The 23,612-nt window shown below is 40.8% G+C and overlaps 1 protein-coding gene and 1 long non-coding RNA gene across 2 annotated transcripts; one reads left to right on the top strand and one right to left on the bottom strand.

The window, feature by feature from the left end:
• Positions 1 to 1,988: 1,988 nt before the first annotated feature.
• Positions 1,989 to 21,124, top strand: LOC119410344. Its single transcript, XM_037677255.1, has 10 exons — positions 1,989 to 2,379; positions 3,687 to 3,751; positions 3,949 to 3,985; positions 4,233 to 4,345; positions 12,478 to 12,560; positions 12,810 to 12,927; positions 13,009 to 13,122; positions 20,482 to 20,663; positions 20,780 to 20,909; positions 20,993 to 21,124. Exons 1-10 carry the CDS (start codon positions 1,989 to 1,991, stop codon positions 21,122 to 21,124), a joined length of 1,365 nt encoding a protein of 454 aa, XP_037533183.1.
• Positions 9,003 to 9,606, bottom strand: LOC119410155. The gene is made up of 3 exons (XR_005186824.1): positions 9,559 to 9,606; positions 9,192 to 9,309; positions 9,003 to 9,110 (listed from the first exon to the last, which is right to left on the bottom strand). It is a non-coding gene; the product is annotated as an uncharacterized LOC119410155 (long non-coding RNA).
• Positions 21,125 to 23,612: the final 2,488 nt, after the last annotated feature.

Here is a 23,612-nt window from a genome sequence, read left to right as displayed (position 1 = left end):
TGGGGGGTTCCGCAGGGGTCCATCCTGGGTCCCCTCCTATTCTCTTTATACCTGCTGCCGCTTGGTGCTATTTTCCGGAAACACAACATGCCCTTCCACTTCTATGCTGATGACTGTCAAATTTACTTCGCCCTAAGACACAATGGTACATACTCTATTCAACCGCTGCTCAACTGCCTGGCTGACATCAGGGACTGGATGGCTTTAAACTTCTTAAGTTTCAGTGAAAAGAAGTCTGAAGTCATGTTGTTCCCTCCCAACGACACGATCACAAACCACTGCATCAACCTCTCCGCTCTAACCCTGTCAGAAAAACAACGAGTCACTAATATGGGGTGATAATGGACCCTTCTCTGAAGCTTAACAATCGATTGTTAAATCATGTTTCTTCCAACTGAGGCGGCTGTCTAAACTGAAGCCCATATTGTCCAAAAAGAACCTGGAGACAGTAATACATGCATTCATTACATCTAGGCTTGATTACTGCAATTCACTCCTGTTTGGTATCAGTCAAACCTCCATTGCACGACTACAACTGGTCCAGAATGCAGCAGCCCGATTTTTAACCAGTACAGGCAAAAGAGAGCACATTACACCAGTTTTGGCTTCACTGCACTGGTTACCGGTTCACTTTCGAATCCAGTTCAACATACTCATGTATGCCTACAAATCACTGAACAGTGTCGCCCTTCCCTATCTCTCTGATCTGCTACAACCGTATGTCCCACCACGTTCCCTGAGGTCAGCGGACCAGTTGCTCCTCACAGTTCCAGGAACTCGTCTTAAGCGCAGAGGTGATAGGGTCTTCTCTGTAGCAGGACCAAGACTTTGGAACGAGTTACCTCTGCTTGTCAGACAGGCCCCCTCCCTCTCGGTTTTCAAGTCCCGTTTAAAAACTCACTACTATTCAGTAGCTTTCAACACCAGATGATCTGTGTTTTGATCCTGTATGCTCCACATTGGTTTGTCGTCATTATCTGCATCGTTTTTATGTCTATATTCTGATTTACCTCATTTTGTATTTGTGTTACCTGTTGTTTTGTCTGTACAGCACTTTGGTTGGCTTTGTAGCTGTTTTAAGTGCTTTATAAATAAAGTGGTATGGTATGGTATATATGGACGAGAAATTATGCCTTCTTGGAACAACCTGCGTATTCTCTTATTGTTGTTACCACGCTGCTGTGAAAAGCAGGTTTTCCCCACTGATGACTCAGCTGGACCAGGGAGAGGAACTGGATGCGCTCGATCCTGTTGGAAACTTAGTATGTGAGTTTTAACTTGATTCGGAGTGAAACACTTCCTCAGAAACGATCTTTGTCACCGCGGTGTATTATGGTCCCACACAGTCTGTGGCTCCACTCCTTGTTGGTGCACTGTCTCGTGATCTGGCTGGAGGTGGTTTCAGCAGAAGGAGTCTATCACTTCAGTGAAAGAAAATGCTGCTGGAGGAATGTGCTACGGAGCAGGGACTGTGATGTGAAAAGTAGGGCATTCGGACACATCCATCAACTTGAAACGACGATCTGAACTGTGCGGAAACCGCGCTACTTTTTAAGCCGGTGTAAAAATTGAGCGGACCCATTCTCTGTTATGCTAACCCGGAGAGCTATGCGTTTTCAAAACGAATCAGCGTCTGGATGTAGGAGCCATCGGTTACCAAAAGCGTTATCATTTACGTCGCTCGTATTTTCGGTAAATCTTACGACGAATCCGTTTGTTTACAAAAAATGTTAAAACAGTAAGAGGACGTATCTGAGCACTTTTGAAAAGGTTAGAAAAAGTAATGACACGTCCAGACTGTAGTCAACTTGTCATAACTAGAACCTCTACCTGCTGTGATGCTTGTAAGCTCGGGCCACTCATGAGATGCTTCGTCTAAACTTGTAGCCCACACCTGTACTTTTTCTTTCTTTCTCGCTCGCTCTCTACGGAGACTGAACTTATGCTGCCAGTGCCACATTTTTCATGACCTCTCCGCTGTGGTGAACATGGCAGTCTGTGTAAAGGCTACGTGTCTTGTCGGCGTGGAGGTGAAACTGCACAGACTGCTGCTGGTTGGTTGTATGAACTCCTCCAGGACGACTTTTGTTGAAAAGTTTCACCCGAAGAGCCTTTTCAGCTCTCTGTGCCCCGTTCCTTCAAGGCTTCAAGGGACTCGAAGCTTCTTCCCTTTCAGCGCATGCGCAGTGGCTCACCCGCTGAAACGCACTGGTCCACCTGGAAGAAGTAAAGTGGGATTCTTCAGCAGGAGCTACAGTGATGTCCCCTCACATTTCTTTCACAGTCGAAGCCCATCGGGGTTCAGATGCCTGCAGAGATCTGAATCTGCAGGACTGAGGAGGGAGATCCTGCTGCCAGGAGGTGCAGCCTGGCCAGGAGGTAAGACAGAAGAATTAAAAATAGATTCATACTTGGCACTAAGAGCACGATTTCCCCCCCAAATATTTAGTTTTAGGATATAATAAAACATAAGCATGCTTTTTCTAGTTTTTATAACTAATGTCACACCATGTTTCAAATGACGGTGTCAAAAACAAGTGTTTTTCTGGTCTGGAATTGAACAGAGAATGCAAATATGCCAATGCAAGATATTCAAATGGGTAGGAGTTGCACTGTGTATAAAAATAGAGGTAGTTTTTTTTAAATTTATTATATTTTTTGGTAGTCCAAAGCAGCACAGGGTGATGGATCCTGGCAAATGGAATGAACAATTTCATCCACGCCAGGTACATTGGCAGAGCCATAGGGGGGCTAATCGTGGCATTGGCCACCCTAGATTAATCTTTGGCCACCTGAAGGGCCACCCCAATCATTAGAGGAAACTATGTTTTTAAGCAACACAAAAACTGGAATGCACAGTTTCCTCAAATAATTGGGGTGGTTAGTTTATATACGTGTATGCAGGTAGTCGTATTGAACTTTGAATTGGCTATACAATTTTAATAGGGACCTTTTTTATGCCTAGCTGCAGCTATACATCAAAATGTAAGCCTGTACCTCACTTATTTTTAAAGTTATCCTGCTCACAACATGCATGGACAGACGAACAGGTAGGAAGGATATTTCCAATTGCAGTAAATGAGTCCATCCTCGCTGCCTTTTCAGTAAGGTTTGTTACAGCCAAATTCTGCTAAATGCACTTGACTTATTTACTATTTTTGTAAATTGGTTTCAAAAGTTTGTGAACCTTTGAGATTATTTGCAGATTTGAAGGTGAAAGTAGGCGGAGGTGTTTTTAGTTGTCAGTGGAGGTTTGATGTCAGAACAATGTTGACTCATCACTGTCCAAAGCAATGCAACAAAGAAAATGTAATACTTTTTTCCCCAAAAACCTTCCTGACGGTCTGGAAATTAAAGATTACATGCGTGGGTTTTCTCCAGGTACTGCAGTTTCCTCCCACAGACTTAAAAACATGCACGTTAGACTGATTGGTAACTCTAAATTGTCCCTAGGTGTGAGTGGATCTCTGATAAGAAGTTTAATTTGGTTGTCTTGCTTTAGGGCAGGTGTGACACGCCTTTTTTCATAATAATGTTGTAAAGCTCTAGTAAATTTATAACTCTAGAATGTTTGTTGAAGACCTTAATGCTGCATTTCGGCAGCTGAAGAATAAATAAACAGTACTTTATTAGGTTTACTGTGTTTTTATGCATTTATTTTTGACATCAGTCTTTTCTTTCAACAGTGTCCGTAATCCGCAGAAGAGGGACAGATGCTCCCGTTTCCAGTGTGTCTCCTATTTTTTTAGTGGTGAGGTTTCTACGGATTCTGTTTTTTGAACTCTTATCGCAGTTTATGTTGCACAATGTAATAGAAGAAACCGTTGCAGACCGTTGAAACTCACAAAGTTAAAAAACTTACACACTGAGGAGAAAAATACGTTAAAGCTGGTGTGTTCAGACAACAGTTGCTAAATGTCATACATCCGTTTTGTTTGTGTTTGACAGATGAAGTTTGACCCCGAGGGAAACGTGACATCGTTTGGTACGTGTTCATTGTGTTTATGTAAGGTTTTATTTCAAGCCATAAGCAGGATTCACTTATTTACTTGAGTCATGTGAAAGAACTAGCTGTATCATGTGTCTGTAGTCATGCATGATTTTATTATGTCAGTAAAATCAAACATGTACAGGCCAGTAAATATAGAGGCCTGTGTCATATGAAACCAGATATATAAAATATAAAAGAATTTGACGTCTCCCTAAGTTCTACCTCATATTTTTGAATACAGAAAAGAAAAAGACCGAACTTTGCCAGGAACTGAGTCTTCAGGCCAGAGACCTTCGCTTCCAGCACAACACCAGCCTCACTACGAGGAACAACTGCATCATCATCCGAATGGCCGTATGTTGCCTTTTTTCTTGATTATAAATGAGGAACATCTGGCTTTTTATCAGAAAATGTTCCATCAGTGCAATCAAAGTCAGTATATAGTACATGTTGATGGATTTATTCCCCATCAGCCATAGACTATAGTTCTATAGAAATGCCTACTTTCACTAATGCAGCGTGTCAGTAAAGTTTGTTTTTAAACCAAGTGTTAGTATCATAAGTTAAATACATCAAGGCATCTCACAATGCAAATGATAAAAACTGAAACAATGTTTCCCTTAAGGCACCAAAAACACAACACAGCATTTTTATTGTAGGAAAATTACATTTTATGCTCCAAATCACATTCAAAGTATATCTCTATGTATTGAAACACTAAATCCTGCTAGAGAGCAGCATTCTTTAGCTCGAGCCACAGTTGACTGTCCTCCAGAGGGCAGACGGGGGACGGTGTAATAACAGTCATAACGCCTTCTCATTTTACACCGATTCTCTGTTTCTGTTGGAAGTTCTTGTTTAGTTTGTATCATCTTCACTGTGAAGTATCCACACGCACGGTCACAGCTGATGAAAACAGACTGCACGGCCACATCAGTGTTTGTATTAGAAATAAAACTAAATAACGGTCTAGGAGTGCATTGGAGCCCTTCAAGTGCTTTCCCCAATGCCTTAATTGCTAAACTTTTAAACAAAGCTCTTGTGGAATCAGTCAGTACTTAGAATACCGTAATTTCCAGACTATAAGCTGCTACTTTTTTTTTTTTTTTTTTTACAGGCTTTGAACCCTGCCGCTAATTTATGGATTTTATTTTTTTTTGACAGGTTAATGAGCTTCATGCCTCCAAAACATTTAGCCTCGGCACACCTGGGCGCTCACATAGCTGCCCAATACACGTCTCTCTCAGCGAGTGGGTCCTTGTGGGACTGTATAACCTGTAACCTGTATAAATAAAGGTTAAAAAAAAGAAATGACCCAACAGATCACAATGGACCAATGAAACTTCAAATGACCGTAAATCAATGCACTCACACTAATTTCTTTAGATCAGTTATTTTGCGCTTCATGCACATGCCCTTATCATGGAAAACTCAGAGAAATGCAGATGATGCAGCTTTCAAGTTAAAGGCGATCGATCTGGCTGCTCGTAAGCCTGGCGTCAATGAATCGATGGTGAGACGTTGGAGACGGCAGCGTGAAGAAATGAATCAATGCAAAAAGACAACAAAAGCATTCAGAGGTTAAAAAATAAAATAAAAATCAGATGGCCCAAACTTGAAAACATTCTTGAAGACTGGGTGAACACAGAGAGCAGACGGGCGAGGTGTTTCCACCGTGCTGATCCGACTGAAAGCCAAAACAATGGCCACCGAAAACAAGATTGAAGATTTTAGAGGTGGACCGTCGCGGTGTCTCAGATTTATGAGACGAAAAGGCATGCCATAGAACACAGTGATCAGTGACTTTTCCTGATAAGCTACTGTATTTATTTATTTATTTTTACCGGCCTTGTTACAGACACTGTTTAGGGAAAAAAACATTTACTGTTTGTATTTGTGTACGTTACGGGTACATATTTAATTAAGAGTTAAAAAAAATCTTTCTGTGAATATTTCATGTTACAAGGTGGACACCTTGACTTATATACAAGTGCAGCCTCTGTACAGTATGTACAAATGATTATTTTTTTAATTTAGTGGACACGGCTTATATTCGGGTGCACTCAATAGTCTGGAAATTACGGTATGACTTTCAGCTTCCACCACATCAAACTTTAGCTCAGTATCTGTAAAGTTGACTGAACTTATAACTTTTTTGTCTTTGCTCATGCTGCTTAGCTGCACTCACAGGCCATTGCACGATCCCCTGCCTTTCATAGTAGCTGTCGATAATCAAGTAAATAATATTTTTGTGCTGCTATAAATGTAAAATTTCACACCAAGAAGTTTAAAGATTAAAACTTTACATTAAAGTCAAACCGCCAGTGAACAGAAATTTAAAATCAGCTCTAGAACTGTAAGGATGTTATATCAGCTATACATTTTGTAGAAATTGTCACCACGCAGTATTTTGATGCTTAAAGGTTTTTAATTGTACAGATGTTAGGAGGTTTCAAATAAATTGTCCTCACGTGTTTATTTTAGCTCCCATCTCAAACACGTGGCACTCCGCACACGCAGCTGGGTCAAACTGGACAGTCCTCACAGGTTGGACTGCTGCACGGTGGCTCCCATGTGCACGTTCCACAGACACACATGCCTTTTCCATTACACACCATCTGACTTGTTGCCAAGCAGGAAGTGGTGTCTGTGCTGCAGCTGCAGGTCTCACCGATCCATTCGGGATGACACACACATATTCCACACGCACATATTCCATTGCCCCCACAGAGTCTGTTGGGTAAAAGTTATAATATTTTTAACATCATTTCTTTTTGGAAAATACTTAAAAATATAAAGATAAACAGTTTTGAAGCCTAACTACCAGCTGTCTGAAGCACTGTACCTGTTGTTGTGGAGTGGACAGTCACTCGCAGTATTGTCCACTGTGTGCTTCATTTGGGTTTTTCTGTGTGTTGCACTCACAGAAGCACCACACACTGACCCCTGCCGCTGCACACCGGGGCATTTGGGCCCAAGCGGCACAAACTTTCCTCATGTAACAAAAAGGAGTCCCTGTTTATCTGGCAGCGTTGTCCAAAATAAGGCTCATAGCACTCACATCGGCCACAGACGAGAGTCCCGTGACCACTGCAGTCAGGGCTGGCTTCTTCACGGTTCCCAGTGCAGTTACACTGACCTGTGGGAAACAAGTGTCATTTGTTCATTTACTCACAAGCTGGTTGTCACATCAAAGTCACCTTTTCATCCCTTGATTTATTTAACCAGGAGAACGTTAAATTAGTCCGAACAAGGCTGACTTCACTTTGTTTTGTACTTTTAAAATCTTCAACTTTGAGCTGTGATGTGGTTGTGATGGCTTACACCCAAGTGTGCTGCTAACTTGATGCTCAGTGAAAAGCCTCTGGGTGTGATTAGAATGGACCAGGGTCCAATCTCGTTTTGGCCACTGTTACTGGGACATTGAGCAGCTTCCACCTTCACCTACAGGGGAAAATGAATTATTATTATTTTTATCTTGAAAGAGTAAAAACAAACGTCACACAAGAATGTCATGTTCCATACACAGTATCAGACACCACCTTTCAGAGTCAGAGTCAGAGTTTCTTTATTGTCATTCGCACCTCATGTGGTACATGTGGTGGAGCGAAATTATGTACACGGGGTCCCAGTTACATCCAACAATAAAATGTATAAGAAAAACAGTAATAACATCTAAGATATGAACTAAGAAAAACATCAACTAAATATACACTAAGCACTCATAACATAAAACATTGAACATCAGCACAAACATGAACATGAGTCTGTGAGCAGATGTGCACGCATGAACACATCAACATTGAAACAGATCAGCAGCAACATGAAACAGATCAGCAGCAACATGATATGGTTTTTCACAGTGATTATTCTAGTTAGAGATTCATGAGTCTAACAGCCTCAGGGTAGAAGCTGTTCTTCAGTCTAGTGGTTCTACACTTAATGCTCCTCAACCTCCTTCCTGAGGGGAGTGGGGCAAAAAGTGTGTGTGCTGGGTGAGAAGCGTGTTTCACCCAGCACCGATCGTAACACTTCTTTTCTAACCTAATCTGATTAATTTAGTGACAGCTCTTCAGTGTATGGGCTGTTAAACCTTTGACCAACCTGTCAGTAACAATACATTTTATTCAGGCATTTAACTGTTTGTTTTGTTCAGAAAGTGATCAAATCTATTTTTATTCCTCTAAGTTTGCACATTCTCAATGAAATGTCACCTTTAAATTTTAGAACACAAAAAGTTACATGACATGGTCATCTAAATCATATAAAATTTAGAAATCATATAATTTACTGTAAATATACGTGGATATTACTTGGAACAAACTGCTGAAATAACATTCAGTTTTCTTTCACAACATTTCTTAAAACAGTTCCTGTGCATTTATTGACATATGAAGGCAATTACTATACCAGATTATCATCTGATAAGAACTTGCTTTCTAATGTAGCATAATGTTCCACACTGTAAGAACTTTGGGTTAGAGTAAAATGCAAAAATTATGAACATGCTGGACTTGTAATGTTAGACACACATTTATAAACTTAACATTGAATTAAATAATAAAACTACAGCCTTAAAGCACTTCTGAATTTCTTTCAGATAACAACAATCTAGTAACATGGCAAGGTAGTAATCTGTTTCAGCTACAGTAATACCACTCACACTGATGTCAGTGTAGAGATGAATGTTGTGAGACACCAGTGTCTTTAAAGCTGCAGAGTCTATTGCATTATCCAGAGCAGAGAGTTCATCTGACTCCAGGTTTAAAGTCTGATGACTTCAGGTTTCTCTTCCAGATGGAGGGGATCTGTATCACACACAAAATAAATTATCTTTAAATACACATTTCTCTGGCATCAATAAAGTACTCTGCACAACAACTAAAAGAACTTATTCGGGCTGAAGACTTAGCTCAGTATATGAAACTACTCTGTACTGATAAATGTATGTGTGTGTGCTTTAAACGATTCACAAACTGCATGAAGATGTGTGAGTTTATATTACCGGTGGGAGAAGTGAAGGCTCTAGATGCCTTCCCAAAAATGATAAGAGTCGTCTCCAGATGAGCCCGCTGCCCAAGAACATGAAGCCAGTTACCAGCCAGAAAGCCCGAGGGTCCTGTGGCAAACACAGACATGCCAGTATAGGTGGAGGTAACCAACACTCTCATTGGGTTGTGTTAGCAGCAAAATGTCTCACGTCTTCAAAAGCTGTTGTTAAATTCATTCCAAAGGCGACTCCTATGAGCCCAAACAGAGTGAGAGAGAAGGAGCCCATCGTCAGCTGCAGGTTCAGACGCATCATCACGTTACGATGGCTGCAGGAAACCAGACAGCAGAGACAGGACCAGCATGTGACTTTACTTCAAAGGAACTTGAAACGTTTTCACTCACGGTGTTTCAAGTGTAAAAAGGACAGTAATCAACATTAGAGCAGTATTAGTACCAAACAAACTTCTGCAACAGTTTTAATAATTCAGTCGGCTGTTTTTAATCATGTTAAAATGTCTAAAACCAATTACCTTTGCACATTTGGAGTGTATATATGCAGTGCAGTGAGTGTGTACCTGTCCAGATTAATAAAGATGACGCTCTCCGAGTCGTCTATCAGTCCCTTCAGCTCTCTGGCTTTGTTTGCCAGCTCCTCGGCCTGCACGCAGCAGTAATCATACAGTCAGAGTAAAACAACATTTGAAAATGCGACTTTATTTTAGGCTTAAACACAGGAGCAGCGTGTGGAAAAATTAGGAACCACCCCATATTTCAATATTAGGTTCAAGTCTTTCACATCACTGTGGAGAACTTTGGACCCACTCCTCTTTACAACAATGCTTCAGCTCCTTCAGGTTTGTGGAAAATGTTAAGCACAGTTCCCTCAAGTTGTGCCATGAAGCATTTCATTCAGTTCAAATGGTCTGGACTTTGACTGACACATTGCAAGCTCTTGATTTATATTTTGTATTCATTATGTTGGATGTTCTGAACATTGTTCTGTTGGATAACACGTCAGCCCGATTTCAGCTGTTGGACAGATGACCTCCTGTTTGACTCTGAAATACTTTGATATACAGAAGAGTTCAAAGTCAAATCTATGACTGCGAGGTAACTTGGTCCTGAGGCTGCTATCTATCGCCCTCAACCACCACGCTTAACGAGTACGATGCGTTTGTGCTGAATAAGCTTGGCACTACAGCCAAACACCTCTAGATTTAACCAAAAGACATTGTTTCAGAACATGGTTTGTTCTTATGTAACTTTAAAACTCGTCATGCTGCCATTTTTAACAAGGAAACAGACTTTTTGTGATAATCCTTCCAGACTAGCCATACTTGTTCAGTCGTCTTCTTAAATCCATTTTAATGAATTTTACCACTGAATATTTTGAGTCCTATACAGTTCAAGTTATTGCTCTTCTGATTTTTGACAGTTTTCTGAGCACTGAATTGTCTGACCCAGAAAAACTAGTAACTGTCTTAAATATGCCAACATTTTTCAGTCAGGTCATTTGGACACTTTCTTTTTTTTGTGCTGAAATGTTTCACCTTCGATCCAGAAGGCTTCATCAGTCAAGGAAACACACAACAAAACTGATTCTTCCCCCAACATCTTACTCCAAAGTGGAACAAACCAGTTCTGTTGGTGCTAAGATGGTGTCTTTGGCACGCCCCCTCCTCCATTGCCGGCCCTCTTCCTTGTTGATGTCGTGTCAAACTGGTTGAAAACAACAAAGTCCATGCTCAATAATCCAGGTATACAATCCAACATCTTTCAGTCAGGTCATCTGGACAGCATGGACTGATGAAGCCTTCCGGATCGAAGGTGAAACGTTTCAGCACAAAAAAAGAAACTGTCCAGATGACCTGACTGAAAGATGTTGTATACCTCGATTATTGAGCATGGACTTTGTTGTCTTAAATATGTTTTACTTGTGAATACTTGTTCTCACTGTAACCAGAAATTTGTATCAGTTCCAGATTAAGCAGCATTGTGTTTCTGAGATCAGTGTTCTTGCTTTCTCAACATTTTGTTCCCACACAACTGTATGCTCCAGAGCAGAGGTCTGCAACCTTTTAAATCAAAAGAGCCATTTCTGTCCTTCATTTACTGAACAAAATGTTGAGAAAGCAAGAACACTGATCTCAGAAACACAATGCTGCTTAATCTGGAACTGATACAAATTTCTGGTTACAGTGAGAACAAGTATTCACAAGTAAAACATATTTAAGACAACAAAGTCCATGCTCAATAATCGAGGTATACAACATCTTTCAGTCAGGTCATCTGGACAGTTTCTTTTTTTGTGCTGAAACGTTTCACCTTCGATCCGGAAGGCTTCATCAGTCCATGCTGTCCAGATGACCTGACTGAAAGATGTTGGATTGTATACCTGGATTATTGAGCATGGACTTTGTTGTTTTCAACCAGTTTGACACGACATCAACAAGGAAGAGGGCCGGCAATGGAGGAGGGGGCGTGCCAAAGACACCATCTTAGCACCAACAGAACTGGTTTGTTCCACTTTGGAGTAAGATGTTGGGGGAAGAATCAGTTTTGTTGTGTGTTTCCTTGACTGATGAAGCCTTCTGGATCGAAGGTGAAACATTTCAGCACAAAAAAAAGAAAGTGTCCAAATGACCTGACTGAAAAATGTTGGCATATTTAAGACAGTTACTAGTTTTTCTGGGTCAGACAATTCAGTGCTCAGAAAACTGTCAAAAATCAGAAGAGCAATAACTTGAACTGTATAGGACTCAAAATATTCAGTGGTAAAATTCATTAAAATGGATTTAAGAAGACGACTGAACAAGTATGGCTAGTCTGGAAGGATTATCACAAAAAGTCTGTTTCCTTGTTAAAAATGGCAGCATGACGAGTTTTAAAGTTACATAAGAACAAACCATGTTCTGAAACAATGTCTTTTGGTTAAATCTAGAGGTGTTTGGCTGTAGTGCCAAGCTTATTCAGCACAAACGCATCGTACTCGTTAAGCGTGGTGGTTGAGGGCGATAGATAGCAGCCTCAGGACCAAGTTACCTCGCAGTCATAGATTTGACTTTGAACTCTTCTGTATATCAAAGTATTTCAGAGTCAAACAGGAGGTCATCTGTCCAACAGCTGAAATCGGGCTGACGTGTTATCCAACAGAACAATGTTCAGAACATCCAACATAATGAATACAAAATATAAATCAAGAGCTTGCAATGTGTCAGTCAAAGTCCAGACCATTTGAACTGAATGAAATGCTTCATGGCACAACTTGAGGGAACTGTGCTTAACATTTTCCACAAACCTGAAGGAGCTGAAGCATTGTTGTAAAGAGGAGTGGGTCCAAAGTTCTCCACAGTGATGTGAAAGACTTGAACCTAATATTGAAATATGGGGTGGTTCCTAATTTTTCCACACGCTGCTCCTGTGTTTAAGCCTAAAATAAAGTCGCATTTTCAAATGTTGTTTTACTCTGACTGTATGATTACTGCTGCGTGCAGGCCGAGGAGCTGGCAAACAAAGCCAGAGAGCTGAAGGGACTGATAGACGACTCGGAGAGCGTCATCTTTATTAATCTGGACAGGTACACACTCACTGCACTGCATATATACACTCCAAATGTGCAAAGGTAATTGGTTTTAGACATTTTAACATGATTAAAAACAGCCGACTGAATTATTAAAACTGTTGCAGAAGTTTGTTTGGTACTAATACTGCTCTAATGTTGATTACTGTCCTTTTTACACTTGAAACACCGTGAGTGAAAACGTTTCAAGTTCCTTTGAAGTAAAGTCACATGCTGGTCCTGTCTCTGCTGTCTGGTTTCCTGCAGCCATCGTAACGTGATGATGCGTCTGAACCTGCAGCTGACGATGGGCTCCTTCTCTCTCACTCTGTTTGGGCTCATAGGAGTCGCCTTTGGAATGAATTTAACAACAGCTTTTGAAGACGTGAGACATTTTGCTGCTAACACAACCCAATGAGAGTGTTGGTTACCTCCACCTATACTGGCATGTCTGTGTTTGCCACAGGACCCTCGGGCTTTCTGGCTGGTAACTGGCTTCATGTTCTTGGGCAGCGGGCTCATCTGGAGACGACTCTTATCATTTTTGGGAAGGCATCTAGAGCCTTCACTTCTCCCACCGGTAATATAAACTCACACATCTTCATGCAGTTTGTGAATCGTTTAAAGCACACACACATACATTTATCAGTACAGAGTAGTTTCATATACTGAGCTAAGTCTTCAGCCCGAATAAGTTCTTTTAGTTGTTGTGCAGAGTACTTTATTGATGCCAGAGAAATGTGTATTTAAAGATAATTTATTTTGTGTGTGATACAGATCCCCTCCATCTGGAAGAGAAACCTGAAGTCATCAGACTTTAAACCTGGAGTCAGATGAACTCTCTGCTCTGGATAATGCAATAGACTCTGCAGCTTTAAAGACACTGGTGTCTCACAACATTCATCTCTACACTGACATCAGTGTGAGTGGTATTACTGTAGCTGAAACAGATTACTACCTTGCCATGTTACTAGATTGTTGTTATCTGAAAGAAATTCAGAAGTGCTTTAAGGCTGTAGTTTTATTATTTAATTCAATGTTAAGTTTATAAATGTGTGTCTAACATTACAAGTCCAGCATGTTCATAATTTTTGCATTTTACTCTAACCCAAAGTTCTTACAGTGTGGAACATTATGCTACATTAGAAAGCAAGTTCTTATCAGATGATAATCTGGTATAGTAATTGCCTTCATATGTCAATAAATGCACAGGAACTGTTTTAAGAAATGTTGTGAAAGAAAACTGAATGTTATTTCAGCAGTTTGTTCCAAGTAATATCCACGTATATTTACAGTAAATTATATGATTTCTAAATTTTATATGATTTAGATGACCATGTCATGTAACTTTTTGTGTTCTAAAATTTAAAGGTGACATTTCATTGAGAATGTGCAAACTTAGAGGAATAAAAATAGATTTGATCACTTTCTGAACAAAACAAACAGTTAAATGCCTGAATAAAATGTATTGTTACTGACAGGTTGGTCAAAGGTTTAACAGCCCATACACTGAAGAGCTGTCACTAAATTAATCAGATTAGGTTAGAAAAGAAGTGTTACGATCGGTGCTGGGTGAAACACGCTTCTCACCCAGCACACACACTTTTTGCCCCACTCCCCTCAGGAAGGAGGTTGAGGAGCATTAAGTGTAGAACCACTAGACCGAGGAACAGCTTCTACCCTGAGGCTGTTAAACTCATGAATCTCTAACCAGAATAATCACTGTGAAAAATCACATCATGTTGCTGCTGATCTGTTTCATGTTGCTGCTGATCTGTTTCAATGTTGCTGCTGATCTGTTTTAATGTTGCTGCTGATCTGTTTCATGTTGCTGTGTTCATTCATGCTCATCTGCACACACAGACTAACGTTCGTGCTGCTGTTCGACGTATTGTTTTTGTTGTTTTTACGCTAGTGCTTAGCATATTTTTAGTTTTTCTTAGTTCATATCTTGTTGCCGTTTTTCTTTTACATTTTATTGTTGGATGTAACTGGGACCCTGTGTTCATAATTTCATTCACACCACATGTGGCGTGAATGACGACAAAGAAACTAAATCTCTGAAACCCAAACGCAAGCAGAGCTCCAGCAAAATCATAAAAAATGTGTTTATTTACAAAAAGGAAAAGAACAAACGTATAATGCTGACTTGGCAGCGATACTACACACAACTCGTAGGGATACTCAGAATAGCAGGACACTAGGAGCTGACCGTGAAGGTGCAGCAGGACACTAATGCTCCCCTGCCTTCTTGTAGGGATCTGCACCTACCCTGTGCACATAATTAATTACTCTCCAGGTGTTTTGTATTTGGGTTAATCAACGCCACCCCTTCATATACTGAGCTCTCCTGCGTTTTAAGTAAAGGGCAGGGAAACAAATTTTAGCACAAAAGTGCTGGTCTTTAAAATTTTTCTAAATTTTTGTAACCATTATTTACTGTTAACATTTTGACCAAAGTCATTAACGATATGCAACAGATGGGTAATCTGCATCGGTGTTCTAAGAAATAAGATAAGTCCAACAATCTTCTGTCAGGTCATCTGGATGGTTTCTTTCATTTATTTATTTTTTGCTGAGACGTTTCATCCTCGAAAGGACTTCATCAAATTGAGTAGCCACAAACAAAGTCAGTCCCACAAGCACCAACTCCTATAATGGAAAAAAATCAGTTTGCTGGTGAAAAGATGGTTTCTGGGGCCTGCCCTCTCCCCTGTCAACTCCTCTGAGGCAGCCTCAGCCAAAGTGGTTCAGAACATCAAAGTTCATGCTCAATAATCCAGGGGACTATTTTGTTTGTGGCTCCTCGGACTGATGAAGGATGAAGCGTCTCGGAAAAAAAAAAAAAAATGTCCAGATGGCCTGACTGATTTATTGTTGGAATTTTTTTTTCCCTGGATTATTGATCATGAGCTTTGGTCAAGTTAATAAGATTAAAAATTAAATTAGGCTAATTTCACTGCGCAACTCATTTGTTTACTGATGAGTATAATGGTACGGTGCATTATCTCTTTTCAATAAACTTAAAAAAGTTAGCTCAGCCTCTATTCAGCAGGTGGTCATTAAGTAAAAAATAGATGACACTGGATCCTTGATTGCAAAAATCAGGGTTTATTGAGCACAAATAATGGACATGAACAGTTTCTTGAAGCAAGGATCCAAAAACCCAAATCTTCTCAAAAGTACACAGATCCTTTAAACCTTTTTTAGGCATTGCCACAGATCTGTTTTTTCCCTACTTGCCACACGCACACTCAGACATATTTGGTGGTGATAAGAAACTTGCATGCATCTCCTTGAGGGGAACAGAAATACATTCTTCTGCTCTTTACTTCAATCCCCCCTGTCTGTGGAAATTACTCAAAAATTAATGTCAGATTTGATCCAACAATTTTCAGTCAGGTCATCTGGACAGTTTCTTTTTTTTTTTTGTGCTGAAACGTTTCGCCTTCCATCCAGAAGGCTTCATCAGTCAAGGAAACACACAACACAAAACTGATTCTTCCCCCAACAGCTTACTCCAAAGTGGAACAAACCAGTTATGTTGGTGCTAAGATGGTCTCTTTGGCACGCCCCCTTCTCCGTTGCCGACCGTCTTCCTCGTCAACTGTCGTGTCAGGAAGGTGAAACGTTTCAGCACAAAAAAAAGAAACTGTCCAGATGACCTGACTGAAAAATGTTGGATTGTATTCCTGGATTATTGAGCATGGACTTTGTTGTCAGATTTGATCATTAAAGTGATCCATTAACACTGTTGAAATATAATTAAACGTACATTTTTATGTTGTGTGCGACACTGTGATAATGCAGTATTGTAAAACTTGGGTGTCATGCTAACTACAAACTACGATTTTACCTAAGAATAATAGAATGCGATTAACTTTGAACCAATTCATAAAGAAACTATAGTACTTTATCAGTATTATCTTTATACTTTGCTTCCAAGCAGCCAGACTTTCTTGTAAATTTAAAATGGTTTTGAGTAATAGTCCTTCAGTAGGTGGCTTTTCATTAATTGTTGGCTGCTTTTTCACTTTAAGACCTAAAAATGAAAAGTTAGCAGTGTCTAAAGTCACTGTTTTTTAAAGAACCTGGAGCAAGTCCAATAAAGAGCTGACACGACCTGAAAGGTGCATCATCCTTCAGCTGATTACCGTCAAGTTTTCAACTAATGACTCTTTGGGAATATTTTATAGGTGCTAAAATACTTGATCAAACTTAATTATATATTTGACTTTTTTTTGAAAAGCATAAATGCATAATTTTTCCTATATAAATGTTGGATAGACTTTCTTTATATTGCTTGTTTTGCTCCAGAACCCCCCACTGTCCCTCCTCTGGACATGTCCAAACCATCTCAGTCAGGCCTCTCTAACTTTATCTCCCAGTTGTTCAACCTGGGCTGTACCTCTGATGATCTCATTCCTAATCTTATCCATCCTTGTCACTCTTGAGGAGAACCCCAACATCTTAATTTCTGCCACTTCCAGTTCCTTCTGTCTTTTTGTCAGTGCCACTGTCTCCAGACCAAACAACATAGCTGGTCTCACCACTGTCTTGTAAACCTGTGATGAAGGAAAAAAAACAAGTATGCTCAATCATCCAGGTAAATAAATCAAAAAAAGTTAAGTCATGTCTTCTGGACGTTTCTTGTCATTTCCTTTGACCTTTGCTGCCACCTTTTGGTCACAATTCAGTCCTGAAACTTTTCTCGATCCATGCCATCCTGCCTGGATTTTCTTTTTCACCTCTTTACCATAGTCTTCATTTTCCTGGACAGTGGACCCCAAGTACTTGAAGTCCTGCACCTTTGTGACCTCTGCTCCTCGTAGCCTCACTGTTCCACCAGCCTCCCTCTTATCACACACATGTATTCTGTCTTACTACAGCTAACTTTCATTCTTCTTCTTTCAAGTACATACTTCTACCTCTCTTAAGTTCTCCTCCACCTGTTTCCTGTTTCCACCACAGATCACAATGTCATCTGCAAGCATAGTCCACGAGGATTCCTGCCTGACCTCATCTGTTAGTTGGTCCATCACCAGAGCAAACAAGAAGGGGCTCAGAGCCGATCCTTGATGCAAAACCACCTCCACCTTGATGCTATCTGTCACAACTACAAAACATCTCACCACTATCCTGCTGTCCTCATACATGTCCTGTACCAGTCTAACATACTTCTCTGCCACTCTAGATTTCCTTGTGCAGTACCACACCTCCTCCCTCAGCACCCTGTTTCCTCCTTTTTCTAAATACACAAAGACTGTAGTTCTTTCTGACCTTCTCTGTACTTTTCCATCAGCATCCTCAAACCAAAGATGGCATCTGTGGTGCTCTTTCTGGGCATGAAACCATACTGCTGCTCACGGTCGCCTCTCGTCTAAGTTATCTCTCTCCCAGATCTTCAACGTGGTTCATCAACTTAATTCCCCTGTAGTTGCTACACTATCACCCATGTTTTTATTTTTTTAAAATAGCACCCGCACATTTCTCCCTCTCTTCTACTCTTCTTTCTCAATTCCTCAGACGTTTTCTCACTCTCAAAAAATGCCATTGAATAATTGAGTCAAAGACTTCACTGTTGTTAATTAATTTAATCAGGAAGTGGAGGGAGGCCTTCAATTCAAGAGACCAAGAGGAGTACGAGAGAGCCCGGTACGAGCTGCAGAAGTTCATCAGTAAAAAGGGCTCACTCAGAAAAGCTTGAACCTCAACCAAAACATGCACATCATGTGGCAGGTAATTCAATTGCCACAAACTACAGGAGAACTGTGACAACCACAGATCCCCGAGATGCCGCCCTTCCAGACAGCCTTAAAACCTATAAGCCAGGTCCGACAGGTTGAACACAGACACACCTTCAAGGGCCCCCTGTGACCCCATGGATACTGCCTTCTAGGTGACACACACAGGTCCTGAAAGCTCTGAAGAAGTTGAACCCCCACAAGGCTGGGATATCTAATGGAGTTCTTTCCAGAGTTCTGAAGGCCTGTGGGGAACAACTAGCAGGAGTAACACCGTAACACCTACGAGACCCTGAAGAGGGACCCAACCAGTGCCTACAAAAAGAAAGTCACAGATTACCTGCAAAAACTTGAAAAGGAGAAAACAATCAATCGATCTTTGTATTATAGATTGTACCCAGGGGAAGCCACTCCCTGTCTTTATGGACTCCCAAAAATACACAAAGAAGGAACACCGCTCAGACCCATCGTCAGCAGCATGAACTCTGTGACATACAATATTGTTAAACATCTGGCTGGTATTTTAGCTCCTCTTGTTGGAAACACACCTCATCACATAAAGAACTCCATTGATTTTGCTAACAAAGTTCAACACTTGAAACTAACCCCAGGAGAAACCCTTGTATCGTATGATGTGACTTCTCTTTTCACATGCATACCCATCTCTGAAGCAGTAGAAACCGTCAGAAAACAACTCCTACAAGACAAGGACTTAATCAACAGGACCAACTTCACCCCGGACCAGATCTGCACCCTGTTGGACCTCTGCCTCTCCACCACTTATTTCAAGTTCAATGACAGTTTTTACAGACAGAAGCACGGCTGTGCCATGGGATCTCCAGTGTCACCCATTGTTGCCAATCTCTACATGGAGGAAGTGGAACAGAGAGCCCTAAACTCCTATGAGGGAACAACGCCAAGCCATTGGTTCCGTTATGTGGATGACACCTGGGTCAAAATCCAAGCCAAGGAAATAGAAGCATTCACCAGACACATTAACTCGGTCGATAACAACATCAAGTTCACCAGAGAGGATGCAAACGACAACAAGCTGCCTTTTTTGGACTGTTTGGTTCAGATGGAGAGAGAGGACAGCCTCAACATTGAAGTGTACAGGAAACCAACCCACACAGATCAGTATCTTCTGTTTGACTCCCACCATCCACTGGAACACAAACTCTCTGTCATCAGAACTTTACATCATCTGGCCGAATGCGTCCCCACAAAGACAGAAGGGAAGGAAAAGGAACTGAAACACGTTCAAGAAGCTCTTCAAACATGTGGATATCCTAACTGGGCTTTTGTCAAGTCAGCGAGGAAATCTACAAAACACACCAATAAACAGAAAAAGGAGAACAACAGACGTAAAAACATTGTCATCCCTTATGTTGCTGGAGTATCAGAGAAATTCAGAAGGATCTTCAACAAACACAACATCCCAGTACATTTCAAACCCAGCAGGACTCTCAGACAGAGGCTGGTCCACCCTAAGGACAAAACTCCCTTACACAAACAGAGTGGTGTAGTGTATGCGGTCCAGTGCAGCGAGGACTGTCCAGACCTCTACATTGGAGAAACTAAACAGCCTCTTCACAGACGCATGGCTCAACACAGGAGAGCCAGCTCCACAGGACAAGACTCAGCTGTTCACCTCCACCTCACAGATAAGGGACACTCTTTTGAGGATGTGCACATTTTGGACCGAGAACACAGATGGTTTGAGAGGGGGGTGAAGGAAGCAATTTATGTAAAAAGAGAAAAGCCGTCTCTTAACAGAGGAGGAGGCCTCAGATTTCCACTTTCAAAAACATATAATGCAACTTTAAAACAGATCCCCAGCCAGTTTTCACACCTGATGGGAACAGAAGGGCCTCGACTGTGAATTAGAGGAACAAAAGACCTACTGTTTAGGTTTTTAGGTGTGAACTGCCAATCTACATATATGTGTGTGTGTGTCTTATGTGTGTGTGTCTTATCTCACTAAGGCTTATAACCTGTATCTCTCACTCTCTGCTCTTTGAATTGAGAAAGCTCCTCGGATGAGGAGCGAAACGTCTTCTGTTACAAATAAAGTCCAGTTGTTTTTGTATTGAACGCTTTTTGAATTCATCATGTCCTGAATGACTGAGAATCTTCACCAGCAACTAGCAGGAGTATACCTGTATACTGACATCTTCAACCTGTCATTATCCCAGGCAGTAGTTCCCCGTATTTTCAAATCCAGCATCGTCATCATACCAGTTCCCAAAAGTCCAGGTGCATCCACCGTTCAAGACTACAGGCCAGTGGCACTAACATCTATCACTACGAAGTGCCTAGAAAAACTGGTTCTTAAGCACATCAACAGCATGGTCCCAGATACTGTCAACCCCCTCCAGTTTGCCTACCGCCCTAATCAATCAGTGAATGATGCGAAAGCATTAGTCCTACACCAACTCTGCAACACCTAGAAAGCAGCAGAACATTTGCCAGAATGCTCTTCCTGTACTACAGTTCGGCCTTCAATACCATCTGCCTGGGGAAACTGATAGAGAAGCTGACAGACCTCGCCATTCCAACTCCCACGTGTAACTGGGTCTTGGACTTCCTGACAGACTACAGGTGGGTGTCTGCTGAACTCACAGTCACCACAGGATCACTGCAGGGCTGTTGCCTCAGCCCTAAACCCTTTTTGCCCTGTACACTTATGACTGTGTCTTCACCCAGCACAACACCATCATTACTAAATATGTTGATGACACTGCTATATTGGTGCTCATCCAGGAGGGGAACGAGTCATGCTACAGGACTCGGGTAGACAAAAACAACCTCATCCTCAATACAGACAAACCTAAATAAATCATATTGGACTTCAGGAAGAACCCTCCCCCATTACAGCCTCTCATCATTAAAGGGACCGAGGTAGGGAGGGCTGACAGCCATAGATTCTTGGGAGTGCAGGTTACATCGGACCTGAGCTGATGTCTCAACACCACAGCCACAGTGACAAAAGCCCAGCAAAGGCTTTACTTCATTAGGCTGTTTAGGAAAGCGGGTCTGAACCAGCGCCATCTCATCCAGGCCTATAGAGGATGATGGATGGTTAGTATCCCAACCACAGGCATCACCGTCTGGTATGAGAACACCACGCAAGCAGAAAGAAAAGCAGTGAAAAGAGTCATAAAGACTACGGAGAAGATCTCAGGAACAAAACTTCTTTCCATGGACTTAATGTACAGTGCTGTCGAAGAAGAGCAGCTGGAATCCTCAAGGACTCACTCCAGCAGCTCACTCTCTTATCAGACACAACAAATGTTCGTATACCCTGAGACACAGTAGAGCGGATAGCATCGTCACCCATAGTACAAAGTTTTTAATAGTTTTTTCCCTGCCATAGTCAGACTGATGGCAAAACAAAACTACTGATCAGGTGCAATAATAACATTACACTACCTAACTTCACTTGTCATGGGACATGGTTTACTTTCTGTACAGTGTAACAGAAACCACTTTGTTCTTGTTTTTATTGTGTGTGCGATTTCAGTGTTTTGACTATGACAGAGAGCTCTGCACAAGAATTCCAACGTGCCTGGATTGTTGGTCGGTGCACAAATGGCAAATAAAGAACTTTATATCTTTTGGCTCTCCTTGACATTTCTGTACCTCCACTGGTATGTCTAAAGTAATAATAATAAAGAAACTAATAGTAAAAATAATGAAACATCTTTCTATTCTATTCTTAAAGGCCAAATGTAAAGAAACCACTTGAGTTTAAATAATTATAATTATAAGCCTAGTCTTAAGAATCACGTAGATGCTTAACAACCTGTTAAAATACACCAAAATGCAGGAAATCACATCTACCGGTACTTTATTCAAATTTTCTGGGGGAGGACCCTCAGCCACCCCCACACCCACTATTTGTGTTCTGGCATCAATCTGTTACAAATGAAGCCCTGTTACTTTTCGATTACTGCTGTTTATAATTCGGTTTAGTTTTATGTAAAGAGTTTTCTGTAATAATTTGAAGAAGTGGCAAAACATTTATGTTCATTATGTGAATAGGTAAACTGGTTTTTGACACTGTCCATTTTCTCAAAACTGTAATATTTGGAAGTTGAAATTAAAAATATTGTTAACTGTGTCTTGAATGAAAAACACGCCATGTTTAAAAGCAGGGGTGCCCAAACTTTTTCCCTGAGAGGGTCGAATTTAAAATCTTTCAGAGGACCGCGGGCCAAATGCAATAATACATGAAATGCAAATACTTCTTTAAAGTCCATTTATTTATTACAGTTATTTATCCTTCCATTCTGTCTAAAGAACATCACATAACAGGCTGCGTTGCGGTGGGGGGGGGGGGGGGGGGTGTCTGGGGGTCCTCCCCCAGAGAATTTTGATTAAAGTAGATGCCATTTCTTGTATTCTGGTGTATTTTACAAAAGTTTATTACAGTAGAGTAACATGAAACAAAAGATGTAAACTCTGTTACTCTTGAAATCTGACTGTGTTCGTAATGCAACACCACTGCAGCTCTGCAGGTAAGAGGTGTTCACTTCAGGACAAATTGAGATTGCTGATTGGTTAGTTTCTGACGTGCCTACTGGATTGATTGACAGGTGGTGGAACTCGTGCAAAAAAAAAAATCCCATTTGAGACTCGTCATGTATTCCATATTTCTTCAATATTTTGGTGAATCTAAGGTTTGAGAACTGTTTTCTTACACAATCCTAATGATTTCTTTATTTTTCAGGGGTGCCACGTTTAAATTTAAAGAAGCTCAAATCACCACTGAAACCAGTTCATTTTTACAATTTACTTTTAAACACTATGATTTATAAGTGTGTTCTGTCAAAGGAAAAGGTTATTCAGTGGCAAGAAACTGCTGAGGAAAGGTAGAAAGTCTGTCAAAATGAAATATAAAAATATAAATTAAAATTATTTTAAAAATACATAAATTATCTACTCTACTGTGTAATCCGTGTAGTTAAATTATGGTAGTCAGGCCGACTATGGAATCACATGACTGGAATGATTGAGCGTAAGCACATTGATTCTTCAAAAGGAAATTTTGATATATTAATGAGGACAGCTTGGTGGGCCAACTTTGGCCCGCGGGCCCCACTTTGGGCACCCCTGTTATAAAGGAAAAAAATTGTATTAACACTATTAACTAACTAGGTCTTATGTTACACAAATATTTCAATTGCATTAAATAGACAAATGGGAAAAAAAAATGCGGGTTATGAGAGGGTCCCTGAAACTTCTTCTCCCCTGTAAGGGGTCCTGAATCCCAAAAGTTTGAGAACCCCTGCCCTAAAACATTGGCGCTTATTAGCAGGTAGAC

Source organism: Nematolebias whitei, chromosome 5, assembly GCF_014905685.2.
Source record: "Nematolebias whitei isolate Nwh7 chromosome 5, NemWhi1, whole genome shotgun sequence".
NCBI classification, from domain to species: Eukaryota; Metazoa; Chordata; class Actinopteri; order Cyprinodontiformes; family Rivulidae; genus Nematolebias; species Nematolebias whitei.
The sequence above is the reverse complement of the archived record's forward strand: the minus strand, read 5'-3'. Positions and strand labels throughout refer to the sequence as shown.

Excerpts from the sequence above, each read along its gene's own strand:
- LOC119410344 (XM_037677255.1), top strand. The coding sequence starts at position 1,989 with ATGGCAGTCTGTGTAAAGGCTACGTGTCTTGTCGGCGTGGAGGTGAAA. Across the intron at positions 3,752-3,948 it reads TGTCTCCTATTTTTTTAGTG|ATGAAGTTTGACCCCGAGGG; the intron begins GTGAGGTTTCTA and ends TGTGTTTGACAG. Across the intron at positions 12,561-12,809 it reads ATCTTTATTAATCTGGACAG|CCATCGTAACGTGATGATGC; the intron begins GTACACACTCAC and ends GGTTTCCTGCAG.